A 13,858-nucleotide genomic window follows, 5' to 3' on the forward strand; every position below is an offset into this window, starting at 1 on the left:
CCCACGGTATAGCCATAGAGCCCGTGTTTCCCCGGCAGACTTTTGCCTTTCCAAGAGGGTTACAATAACCTCCAGTTCTCCATATACACCTAAACGGATGCTATATGTGTATTAGTAGATTGGTCAATCGGAGCGATATCCCAATTCGTCGGTCACCGACGTGACGTCTCCGTTCCCTCCTTCAGGGAACGAGGGTTACCATATGTAACCGAGACGTTTTCCCTTTACATTCTATTCCCATTCAATGGGATCAGGTTTTGACTTGAACAGGCAGATTTTTTACTAAATATAATCAAAAATGCTATATGCATCACGATTAATTGCAACATATAACAAAACATTATCAAGACCTATGTCCAGGTGAAAAGATGTGCATAAATTAAGGCCCATACCCCCACATCTAGTTAATTTTTTCCCCCAACTTTTAAGGGCAAGTTTTGAGGAGACTTTCATTCATTTAGGCTTGAGTGGAACCAGGCTTATCTAAATACCTACCAGTGAGGCCAGCCATCAAAGATATATATAAAAAAGAAGACTTTTTTTCATCTGGAAATAGGACTAAAAAATTATTTTCCTGTTAAAATCTGCAATAAATACTGAACAGATTTCAGTTTTAGGTCACTAACAACAAATAGGCTAAGTAAGCTAAACAAAGAATGTGCAGCAACACACTTCTTTAAAGTGCACTTATTATGGATTTTTGAAAATGACCTTTAATGCGGTGTGTAACATGTGAATGTAAGCTGAAAGTGCATCATAAATAAAGTTATTGTCTCTCAAAACTAAAGAAAGAGTCGACTCTGAATTGCTAAAATTAATCGTTTGAAATTCGAATCCCATTTATGTGAAGTTCACACGTCACAATTTACCACATTTGCATAATGCCCGCCTACGTTCTGCGTGGACATGTAAGTATGATTACTAATAGTTGCTTTAATGTTTTGTCGAGTGTGTAAAATATGTCGTTTTGGGTCTTTACTATGCTCCATTACCGGCATGAGCTGTACGTAGTAGACTAGGGCTGAAACGATTAGTTGTCATTGACGACAAATATTTTTGTTGTGGGAAAAAATATGACCTAATGTAAGAGCCTGCAATAATGTGGTTTGACCAGTGTGATGCTGTAATTAAGCACTCCTGGATGCAATTCGAGAGAAGAAGACTCAAACGCGGCTGAACCTGTCAAGTCAAGTCACTTTTATTTCTATTGCTCTTTATACAATACAGATTGTGTCAAAGCAGCTTTACAGTGTTAAACGGGAAAATAGTCTGTCAATAATGCAAGAGTACAATAACAAAGAGTCATTTTTCAGTTAATTCATTGATGATTCAGTGATGTCATCATCCAGTTCAGCTCTCTTCCAATAGTGTCTGTGCAATCAGTCAAGCTGAGCGGCGTTTGGCGTCCAATAACGAAATAAACACAACAAAACCTGACAGCAGTGAGAAAGCAGCAGTTAAAGGGTTAGTTCACCCAAAAATGAAAATTAGTACATTAATTACTCAACCTCAAGTCATCCAGGTGTATATGACTTTCTTTTTCAGACGAATCCAGTCGGAGTTATTTATCTCTCCGCTGCGTTTCCGCGTGCGTCACTTCTGAGCGGCGCATGCGCAACGCTGAACTCATACGTCATCCGCCCGGAGCTGCTTCTGTGTACAACAGTGAGTGCAAGCTACATTAAAGTAATTATTACGTTTTGAATATGGATATTTTTCCAAGTCCTTGAGAAATATTATAGGAACTATCTTATAATTGCATATTATGAGAAAATTAAAGCATTTTTTGACTTTGCATGCATGTAAACCTGTTGTTGGGGACTCCCAAAACCAAATTATGATCCTTTCAAATAACATAACAGGGGCACTTTAAGTCTGACTCAGTGCCAATTCCTGAACCGTTTATTTTTCTTCCACTGCTCCACAATATCATAACAGGAAATGCATCGTAACGTCTGTATAGTCGACATTAAGGTGGTCCCCTGACAAAAAAGATGAAAATATCCTCTTGTGCATTGGCCCTCTAGGCAGTCTCATGTTGCCATATGTGTACGTTTTTGCAAAAGGTTTCACTTAGATCTCAGAGGCACTGGGGGAGCCATGACAAAACAGTGGCAAATCTCTAGGAACCAATATAGAGTCCAGTCCTGCAGGCTTTCTTCTCAAAGAGGCCCCCCGACAGCTCTATCAGAAGTCGAAATCATGAAGTGACATTTTATACAGCAGTTCTAATGCCCTCTGCTAATATAAGAGGCTCAGTCTTTCAGAACATTGAACCCCCAAAGCCTGCTGTGATGCATCTTGCTGTGCATTCTTTGACAAAGCTGGATATTTTTGACGGCTCTGAGTGTAACATTACTAACGCTGGGCATCGAGCTGTTTATTATATTCTGGGTGGTCTTTAACACCAGTAAGTCCGAAGCATTTCCTATGAATCACAAAGCGAAATGGAAGACAGACTGCATGACAATTCACTGCTCGCTAAGATGATTGATCAAATGGTCTGAAGATTGCAATCAATCAATCAACCGGTGCATGCTCAAGACTTTCTGGTAAGGAAAATAACAAAGAGTGTGCTTCACAATAATATTTGTACAGTCAGTTCTGGCCTTTCCAGTGAACTTTTGCAAGACAATGAAGTGAACTTCCGTGCAATTAAGTGAACTTATGGCGCAGTTCCATTCAATTTGGGCAAAATAGGGGCCATTATACAATAGAAAAGTGTTGTAGAATGTGAAGACAACATCACTTTCAATTAACCACAAATTACACTGAGCGAATGACATAAAATCAACAGCCAGATATGGAGAAGTAATACTATAACAGGTGTGTTGTAGCTGATACAAAAAAAAAAGACAAAAAAAAAGTTGCGGAGACTTAATGTAAGTGAATTCCGTTACAGTATATAATTGGTTCTGAAAAGACATTTTATTGTCTTTTCTGTTCCTTAGTGATGGCAGCGTTAGACGTATACCTCACATGATGAGGAATTTGACTTATAAATGCATCATAACACAGCCTGATTGTCTGGAAAATCTCGCTTCATGTTGATTAACTTATGTAAATTGGCTACTGATGTGAAAATACCGATATGAGAAAAGGCATCATTTTGAAGAAAACTGATAGGTATTATACTAGACTGATTTATACTAATTTTACTGATCTAAATTGATTTAAAGGAATAGTTCGTCCCAAAAATGTAAATTAGTTGAGAGTTTACTCACCCATAGGACATTCAAGATGTAGATGAATTTGTTTCTTCATTGAGAAATGTATATTTCCATCAGTGTCTAAGCAATGGATGCTTTGAAGTGAATGGGTGCCGTCAGAATGAGAGTCCAAACAGCTGATAAAAACATCACAATAATCCACAAGTAATCCACACCACTCCAGTCCATCAGTTAACATCTGGAGAAGTGAAAATCTGCATGTGTGTATTAAACAAATCCATCATTATGATGAGTTTAACTTCAAATCTATTAAAATTACTATAGTACAAGTCCTCTGTCCATAATATACACGATTTTTTATTCTCACTATACAAAGTACAGCAAAATTAGAGTTTAGTGCAAGCTAAGCATCCAATTTAATCAGGATATATTTAATCTAAATAAGATTACCTACAACAATACACACAAAACAAGTACAGTCAAGGCAGTAGTGCAAAATAAGCCAGCTACTGCATAGTGATGTATAAAGTACAAAAGCTATGCGGAGTACTGAGCATTGTACACTAATTGTACATAACAGAGGAGCAGTAACTGCTGCATTGTTTTGCATACTAATGGCATTAGTAGTGATCAATTGACAATTTAGTATTGCACAGATCTTTCGTAGCAGATCGTATAGATAGTTATTGTATTGCACGAGGTATTGCACACAATTTTGTGTGATGATTGCTTTGTAGAGTGAAAAAGATGTCTTGTCTGAATCAAGAGAGAAATCTGCACCGCACAAGCAAAAACAGCTCTAAACAAATATGTGAGTGGAATGGTGAGGACAACAGAGGAAGCTTTATGAATTGGATTATGGATTATGAATGTGTATTTTAGCCAGAAGCAACAGTTTCAAGTTAAATGTCTTGATGAATTTGTTTCTTACAAACATGCCACATTTGTTACCTTTAAAGCCTCTAGAATTGCCCCATTGTCTCACTTTGAAAGTCCATTACTGACCATTAAACTTCTTTAACAATTTTTACTAATTGATTGGTTATTTTATATGTTGCACCAAATGATAAGTTGAACAAATCACACGATACTTGAGGAAACAGATTCACATCATCTGTTATTCTCTGCTACTAATGAAATTAATGACTGCCAGCCTCTCACAATCTCAATCTGAATGACGTAATGCTGTTGTTTCCTCTGTATTTGCATTTCTGATTACACTTAAAGAGAGATTAAAATGAATCGTGTGATTAACATAATTCACGTGGTTTGAAACAGAATTAATTGAAAGAATGAGACGTGCAAATACATTTTTTGTCAGCTGTCAGTGAGGCTTTTAGACTGAAGGACTCAGAACTCCTTACATTGCTCACATTTAAAAAAGGTCACAGAAGAAAAAAAACGATCAAAGCTCTTCGGACAAGGCAAGATGGAGAGAGTCAAATCTTAATTGAATCTGATTTGCAGTATCTCTTAAATAAGACAGATCAATTCAATTAAGCTATTAAAAATATTTTAATTAATACAGCATATGCAGTGAATGCTGTGAAGATTTTTAATGAATTTGTTCTAAGGTTGGACAGAATACTGGAGCTTTAAACTGAAAAAGTGAGCATGGCTATCTAGTTATTTACAGCAACCTTGCAGACAGTGTCTCCTGAATCACACAGACAAACCTTCAGTTCTAGCGGAGACAGAGATTGATACAGAACACTGAGGGTATTTACTTTCTCACTTCCCAGCATGTCTCCCTCGATTGTTTTAGGACGTGCTGCAAATTCAACAGTTTTGCACCACAGGACGCAACTCCAGCTCCAACATGCTGTTCTCAGGACCTTAATGGCTGGAGAAATTCAGACCTTGTGGGTTTTATTCGCAGCTGAACTCAAGAGTTTAATTACAAGAACATACAGTACAAAACTTTACAGTGTGCTCATGTTTGAAAGCAATGGAAACAGAAGAACAATTAGTGCTGCAAGGTCACAGATTTCAATTGCATCTCTCCAGTCAATGTTCGCTCACAATGCCGTTTATTGTGTTACATATATTACTGTCTGTATATATCTGTACCTGGGGGAAAAAAGAGGATGGCAGACCTGCACAAGCATAAAGAAAAACATATTTTTCTCCATCATAATTCAAACACAAAACTATTTCACTTCGATTAATTCTATAGGCGTTCGTATTTAAGTTGGCAGTGTGTTGATATTCCTTCGGCAATCTAGCTAGAACTTCTAAACCACCATTCTATAACTTTAGCTATTCAACTAATGAAATTATTCAGCCCACACCAGTGAATGTACAGACTCAATCCCAATCTCTCTCTCTTTTAAAAAAAAAAAAATAATTTAAGCCATAGGTGTGCTAAAATATTAAAAATAAAAATCCCCTATTAAAGGCACAACATGTAAGATTTTTAAATTAAAATATCCAAAAACCACTACAACAGTGTTATATATTTTGCTGACTTGTGTACTTACATTATCCCAAATGTTTCGAAGAATGTTTAAATCCAGAGAAATAAGCAATTTTAACTAGTGACACGGAGCGTGTCTATAGTGTCATTATGTCGCCTGCTAATGACGTCATAACCCCTCGATTTCCGGTTTTGTTTTGTAGAAAACATGGAAACACCGAAGACGCTTTAATATGTTGTGTGTTTTAATAGACCGGTGACGACTGTACAGAGTAGCATTATAACAGAACTAAATGTATCTAGTATGATAAAACAGCGCTGCTTTACCCCATATACGCACGACCGGAAGCAGCGGAAGCGCTCGACTGTGGCATAATAAGCCGTGTGTCACGCTCGTTCAGCACCTCGTTTCGCTTCGACGGCTTTCAGCCTCACCCTACTTCATTCTACTACGTTAATAAATCATCAGCTCATCCATGAACATGATTTCTGCCCGAATCCCGTCGGATTGCATCGGCTGTGCGGATGAAGACCACAACTCCCATGATTCCACACTCAGTCACTGCCTCATCAAATTACGCCTTTGTCTCTTTGTTTGTTTTGAATACGCGCCCTCTAGCGGCGAAAATTACATATTGTGCCTTTAACTTGCATAGAATGTTCAGTATTCCACCACTGAAAGCGATGACATCATCATCATTTGCATACTGAATTGTAATTTGTCGTCTTTTTTGCTTCTGAATCTAAACAAGATGTGTTGTATAACCAAAACCTAAATCTAAACCATCCTTTTAAAACCTAAACGTATACTCGCACTGCAGTTATTTTTACAGTTTTTCTGGATTGCTAACACACTATAACTGATTCGTTTGGCACAATTTTCCAATTTCACACACGCTCCAATTTGCTCAGTGTTTTCATCTAAACTCTACACAAGAACGACATCGTTTTGCACAGGTTTAACCATGTTCTCATTTAGCAAACACAAACACACAATATAACTACCTCAAGAATCACAAAATGAACACAAACAGCACACATTTATCCATGTGTGAACATTCAGCAGCAAAACTGATGACACAGCTCAGAATCTCAGGATGATATAAAAAGGAGCACAGCTGATTATGTGATTTGGAAAATGAATCCTACTAGTGGGAGACAAAGAGGAAGAGGAGGGGAAAGAAACCTGAAGGGGACGGGGTCAAAGGACATTTATTCCTGATGAAATACACAGCGCTGAAGTTGATCATGTTCTTGTGCATGAGGACAGCTGGCCTACAGGCTTTCAATACTACTGACAGATCAAATATAATGACAGAACAGTAGCAGTACTTCAGATGAGAGAACTTTTGCTTTTTATATATATGTACAGTAAATACTGACGAACAAGTTGCACACCCTCAAACTCATAACTGCTGAACTGATTTGTAGCCAAGTACAGTACGTCTTACATGTACTGTATTTTTGCAGAACTGAGAGATGACTCTATATTCTGTTGTGTTTATATGCAATTCTTTGGTATTTGACCTTTTCCTTTCTAGTGTTTTTCATCTACTGTACTGTAAGATCGCTTTACAGCAGTGTAATGAAAATAATATTTTCTTACTGTAAAGCTTATTGTTGAATTTCACTGTATCTGCTATATTTACTGTAACATGTATCTGCTCTAATTATGTTGTATACTGTAATAGACATTGAGCTGTAAAATGATACCTGATTGCCAAAAGAAGGTTTTTGCAACAGTGTTCTGAATTGATCTCATTAGTTTGTAAGACTGTGTTGTAGACTGTGTTGTGGTGTGTGTGTTTCTGAGGACTTGTGTGTCATGTCTGAGGGCGAAGTTTGTTTTTTTCAGCAGGATTGAATAGTTTTGAGTGGAGAGCTTAATTTTGACCTGAAAATAGGAAGTATGGGGAATTGGGTGAGAAATTATGAATTTGTGTTTAGAGTTTCAAAAAAATGAGTCACAAAAGTGTGTGTGTGTTTGAGTGTGTGTGTGTGTGTGTGTGTGTGCGTGTGTGTTTGAGTTTTATGTGTGTGTGTGTGTGTGTGTGTGTGTGTGTGTTTGTGTGTTTTAACAAGAATTTCCCATAGGTGGCAGGAATACACTAAAGAGTTGTCAAATTTGTCATAAAAATCAAAAAGAACAAATTGTGCAGAAGATAGAAGTGCAGAAAAAAGTGCTGAATATTTTAAGTTGGAGCTAAAAAGGCTGTTACCCATTATAAATGAAGGGCAATTGTGGAAAGGTATTACAAGGAGAAGGTGACTTTTCAGGACATTACCCCATGTCCCCACTTTTCAAAACGCTTATAAATCACACAGAATGGAGTGTATTGAAAATCTGAAATAGCACAAAGTTTCCTGTGAGGGGTAGGTTTAGGGGTAGGGTTGGTGTAGGGCAATAGAATATACAGTTTGTACAGCATAAAAACCATTACGCCTATGGGATGTCCCCACTTTTCACAAAAACAAACCTGAGTGTGTGTGTGTGTGTGTGTGTGAGTGTGGGTGTGGGTGTGTGTGTATGTATGTGTTTATGTATGTGTTTATAGTGCAAAATGCATTTTTTTTCTGCCTTGCAAGCTTTGTTGACTTCTTCTGGAAATACAAATGTATTTTTCGAAAGCAATTTTTGTCCGTACAGTACGTACATTTTCACAAACAGCATGAACTGTTTCAAACTCACTATGCATAAAATCACAAAAAACAATGAACAATGAGCAATGAACAGTCTCTTAGGCACGCATCAGACGCATCTGTAGAAAGTGACTGCACATTCCCATTAGCCTGACGCACTGCTGTGCCCAAATTCTTTGTACGAATGCATTTTACACTGAAAAGTCATCTTTTCGTCTCCATTTTGACAGTTTTGATTTGAATGGGCTCTGTGGTGTGTGTGTGTGTGTGATTTGTGTTCGCCATCAGGTGCATAGCAAGAGGCACAGCAGAAATGGAGATGTTGCAAGAGCTTCCCGCACTCTATTTGAACAGCAGCCTCCAGAATGATTACGCAAACAACAGTAACGTCACCAACCACACCATTATCATCTACTACCCTTACTACCAGCACTCTCTACCTGTGGCTGCCGCCCTGACCGTGGCCTACCTCTTCATCTTCCTGCTGTGCATGGTGGGAAACGGCTTGGTGTGTCTGATTGTGCTGGAGAACCGGCGGATGAGAACAGTCACCAACCTCTTCATCCTCAACCTGGCCGTGAGCGACCTTCTGGTGGGCGTTTTCTGCATCCCGACAACCCTGGTGGACAACCTCATTACAGGTAACGCACACACAGAAAAAAAAATGAATGAGAAAAAAACATCTTATTCCTGTCTGTAAACCTTCCCCAGCACTCATGGCAAAAAGCATACCTGTTGAGCATCTCTCCACAGAGCAGATCTCTCTTATTACTGCGCTGAACCCGAGGCCGGCTTGCTCTTATCCACTGCATTACGACAGCTTGTGCATCAGTCCCACATTTCTAAATCTAGTGCTAATACTCATGCAGCATTGACCTATTCTGACATTCAATGGCAGCAGCACATATGTCAGTTCCTATGTTTGCTCTTTCTATTGGACTTATTGGCTCTATAGAACAAAAGGCTCTAATCAAATATTGGATTTGGGTCAGAACAGCAAACGTTCTTTCTGAGCACATTTTGCTGGTTGGCGCGTGTCTTTGCTCGTTCTGAGCAACTGCATTAACTTTGTCACACAATGAGGACAAAAACATACTCTCTTGTATCACGTTTGCAAAAAGTTGTCTGTGTTGACTAGGCTGCTTTCTGGAGCAGAGCATGCCTGGCCTTGATAGTTTTTCTTCTGCAAGAGATATTTTTGAACAGTGTTTCAGCTGCCTTACAATGAAAGTCAGTGGGCTCCAAACTGAACCTTATGGCGTTTGTTGTTGTTGTTATTGTTGGCTAAAACTAAAACCGAAATAAAAATAAATTAAAGCTAAATAGGAAAATTAATAAAAATGACAAAAGTGGTTAATAAAATGATTAAAACTTCAGCTAAAATTAATACAAAAACTGAAAGTATTAAAATAAAACAAATTAAAAATATTAATGAATGCTATAATAAAATATGATTAAATAAATTATATAATACGATGAAAACATAAACAATGGATTAATGGATTACATTTACTACAGTTTTACAAATTTAAGTGGATTGAATGCAATGAAATTAAAATGTGAAATATAGTAAATATGAATAAAACTATTTTTAATGATTCTAATAAAAAAATTAGGTAACACTTTATTTTAGGGTCTCTTAACTAGTTGCTCATTAGCATGCATATTACTAAAATATTAGCCATTTATTAGTACTAATTAAGCATGACTTATTCTACATGACTTTATTCTACACCCCTAATCCTACCCAATACCTAAACTTAACAACTATTTTATTAACTATTACTAAGCAGCAAATTAGGAATTTATTGAGGGAAAAGTCGTAGTTAATAGTGAATAAGTGTTCCCTATTCTAGAGTATTACCAAACATTCTTGCTAATAGGTTAACCATAAATAAAACGTATCTCTTTATTTGTTGTTGTTGTTTTAAAATATAGAGCTGATGCAAACCAGCAACAGTGAGTAGTATAGTTTTCTTGGACCAGACAAAACTTTTGCGGTGAATAAAATCACCTCTGATTATTCAATGAAATGCAGCGGCCAGGAAAACATCAAGTCTTTTTTTACACTCGTGCAATGTTTGCTTTTAGCAGTCTGGAAGGATTTTCATGCCCCTTGCCAACTGTAAATAAACAGGGACAGGGGAAATGTAATTACCACAAAAACATCTTGCACATAATACCCCATAAATTACCTTTATGTTGATTTTTGCGATAATGACTGCACATTGTCCTTTATGTTTCCTTCATCAACCCTCTGTTAAAGCTACGCCTGCACGCTCTTATAGAGAACTGAGAGCTGCATCTTCGTACGTGACTCACTAAAGTGTCCATTGCGATAAGCTCACATGCAGCATCTCTGATTGCTTTAGAGATGGTCACTTCCTACAATGGATATAAAAATAACACTTTTTTCCCTGAAGTAGCAAACGCACAAAAATCTCGTATAGGACACAATTACCGCAAAACCACATTAGTACAGTTTCAGGTTCTATAATAAAGGGCTCCAAGATAAAAAAGTATCTTTCACTATTCTGAAGTTCTTTAGCTACATGTACATTTATGCATTTGGCAGGTGCTTTTATCCAAAGCGACATTGCATTGCATTGCATTCAATGAATCATAATTTCTGATTGAAAACATTGTGCGTACCTATTGTGTAGAGGATGAGTGGCACGATTGTTTATTCTGGACTATGATTGCAATCTTCTCTCGTGAATGGCCTCCAGTGAGAACAGAACTGGCTGTATTGATCGCTTTCTTCATAAGCATGGAATCGCTGTGGGCTACTGATGCTTCACAGAGAGACCACAGGACACAAGAGCTCACTGGTCACTGGCCTCTGTTTTTCTTTTTCTCTGTCCAGTCCAGATGTCTTAATGTCAAGGTGTCTTTAAACCACCCATCCTGGCTGTCCAAAATCTGCACATTATGGTGCTGGAATAGGCCCACACAGAATCTGTCAACACAGTGGTTTAAAAATAAAAAGAGAAGAAGGAATTGAACAAAAAGTTACAGTACAGACTTTTACATTGTTACAAAAAAAACCCATCTATTTCAAATTAATTTTTTTGTTCTTTTGAACTTTTGGTTACACTTTATTTTAAGGTGTCCTTGTTACACGTTACATGTTTTTACTATTATAATAACAATTATCTATGCATAATTACATGCAAGTAACCCTAAGCCAAACCCTGGCTTAGTACATGCAATTAAAGTAACATTACTCTGTACACTGTAACAAGGACACCTTAAAATATAGTGTAACCGAACTTTCTATTCATCAAAGAAATAATGAATATAGAAAAAATGGCAGCACTTTATTTTACAGTCCTTGTCCGCCTGTACATACTATGTACTACTTATTATATAGTAATTACAATAACTTGGTAATAACTAGGAACTAATCTTGAAGTACTAACCCTTGTAGTTACTAACCCTTAGGTACACTGTACGTATGTAAGTAAACATACTGTAAAATAAAGTGCAACCCAAAAAAAATTATGCTGGTTTAATTTTTCACAAACCTCAAGGTCTCATTAAGTATGTTTCATTTCAAGTATATGATATGACTGAAAGCAATGATTTTAGCTTAGTAAGTGAATCATATGTTTATTTGGATTTAGTTCATTGAGTGAATGACTCATCAGACTCATTCAAACTGATAATCTGTGTGCAATTCAATAAAAATGGCCGGTTAGAGTCATGATAATGGTCATGTGTCCTTGTGTAATTCCCATAACGAGTTCAGCGGATTGCAGCTCCATTATACCCCAGTAAATTCCTGGTTAAAAAACATCTGAATAGTGCTAAAGTGTCTGTTTATTCCTGCTTCATCTGGCCAGTATAGGAATTTGCATCAGTGATTGTAGTTTCCCAGGGAATGCAAGAGAAACTGAGAAAATGAGTACCTTGAATTCTTGAATTCCTTGAATGCATTACTGATAATAACTGCTAAAATAACTGCTGTCCTGATAAAAATGTCAATGCAACTTGAATATGTCCATAGCCAATAGCATTGCAATATTATTTCTGCTTCTCCACAGTATTATTAAAGATCATTTCACATGGTATAAGTATGCTGAACGACTTGAGTCATTACTGTTATAAGTGAATAATTTCCCACGGAGTCATTAGCAATATAAGTGAATAGATCTATTAATGTTAGAGGAAATTCAGTATTGTGAGGCAAGGTCAGGAAAAATGGGGGCAGCTGAAACTTTTGTTCTTGAGGGAGACCTTGTTGTGAAGTAAGAAAAAAACAAACCCTGCATCTTCCTGCCAAGCAGAAGTTTTTGCAAGCATCTTGTGTACATGGAAAAGATTGAGGAGAATCTTCTTTAACTCCTCTGATATTACAGTTGCAGCGTTCAGCCGAGACATCCTGCTGATAAAACGAAAAGAATCTTTCCCTCTCTTTGCATTCAGCAATCTGTCACCTAAAAGATGTGTGTGTGTGTGTGTGTGTGTGTGTGTCTGTGAGAGAGAGAGAGAGAGAGTGTATGCGTGTGTGTGTGTGAGTGAGAGGGAGAGAGTGTGTGTGTGCGTGTGTGTGTGTGTGTGTGCGCGAGAGAGTGTGTGCGTGTTTTTGTGACAAATGAGGACATAAATTTGTATAATGACAAAGGTATGATGAGAGTCACTATTGATTTGATTAAGACTTAAAAAAAAAAAAATGTCAATATGGGGGGAAATGTGGTTAATTGCCATAGTAATAATAATGCAAAAATAATCTTAATGGTTTTAAGAAAGCCTTACTTTTCTTTGTTCAAAGTATAATTTCTTTTTATTTATTTATTTATTTGATTTGATTTTGGGCTGAAATGTGACCTGGACATTGAGAGATTAACCCAGTAAGTGGTTAAGTGCTTTAAAAAGCACAATTCTTAATGTGCATAACGTCAAATCCTGTTTGAGAAAGTTTTTTTTAACCATTTCTCTGGTCTGTTCTGAATAGGGTTGCAAAGGGGTGGAAAATCTCCGGTAAATTTCCGGAAACTTTCCAAACATCCTTGGAAGATTCCAAAAAATCCTGGAAAGTTTCCAAATTTACTGGAATGTTTCAGAAATTTACTGGAAATTTTCCACCTTTTTGCAACCCTAGTTCAGAATATAGGTGTACATAAAGATATATAGATTGTGTTTTTATGATGAAATAGAGTGAATAATAAGAGGGGGAGTGAGACGAAAACATTTCTAATGATGTGAGAGGAAGAAAATGATTACAGAAAAACTCAAACTTGTATAGAGTTTATTATAGAGCTCTGTTCCAATCTCCTCCAGGTTCCATTGCATTGTGTACCCCTTCCGGCCCAAACTCACCCTGCTGGTGGCCAAAGGGACCATAGTGATGATCTGGGGGCTTGCGGTGGTGATTATGTGTCCGTCGGCGGTGACGTTAACCGTGAAGAGAGTGGAGCATCACTACATGGTCCACGATGAAGACTACAACCGCACATACCCGCTGTTCTCCTGCTTCGAGAACTGGGCCAGCCCACAGATGAGGAAAGTCTACACCACCGTCCTGTTTGCGCACATTTACCTCATTCCCCTCACCCTGATCACGCTCATGTACGGACGCATCGGGATCAAACTCTACACCACCTCTGTGATCTCTGGGAACGATCAGCAG

At 37.5% G+C, this 13,858-nt stretch overlaps 1 protein-coding gene across 1 annotated transcript in view; it reads left to right on the top strand.

Moving 5' to 3' along the window:
- Positions 1–13,858, top strand: part of LOC107654224 (neuropeptide FF receptor 1-like) — a 24,435-nt gene that overhangs the window by 8,337 nt on the left and 2,240 nt on the right. Inside the window, exons 2-4 of the mRNA XM_016441217.1 lie at positions 8,515–8,867; positions 9,365–9,456; positions 13,487–13,854. Of these exons, the coding sequence (XP_016296703.1) occupies positions 8,515–8,867; positions 9,365–9,456; positions 13,487–13,854 (813 nt within the window). The remainder of the gene's footprint in view (positions 1–8,514; positions 8,868–9,364; positions 9,457–13,486; positions 13,855–13,858) is intronic.

This window comes from Sinocyclocheilus anshuiensis, unplaced genomic scaffold (genome assembly GCF_001515605.1).
Source record: "Sinocyclocheilus anshuiensis isolate Anshui unplaced genomic scaffold, SAMN03320099.WGS_v1.1 scaffold2215, whole genome shotgun sequence".
In the NCBI taxonomy this organism is placed as follows: Eukaryota; Metazoa; Chordata; class Actinopteri; order Cypriniformes; family Cyprinidae; genus Sinocyclocheilus; species Sinocyclocheilus anshuiensis.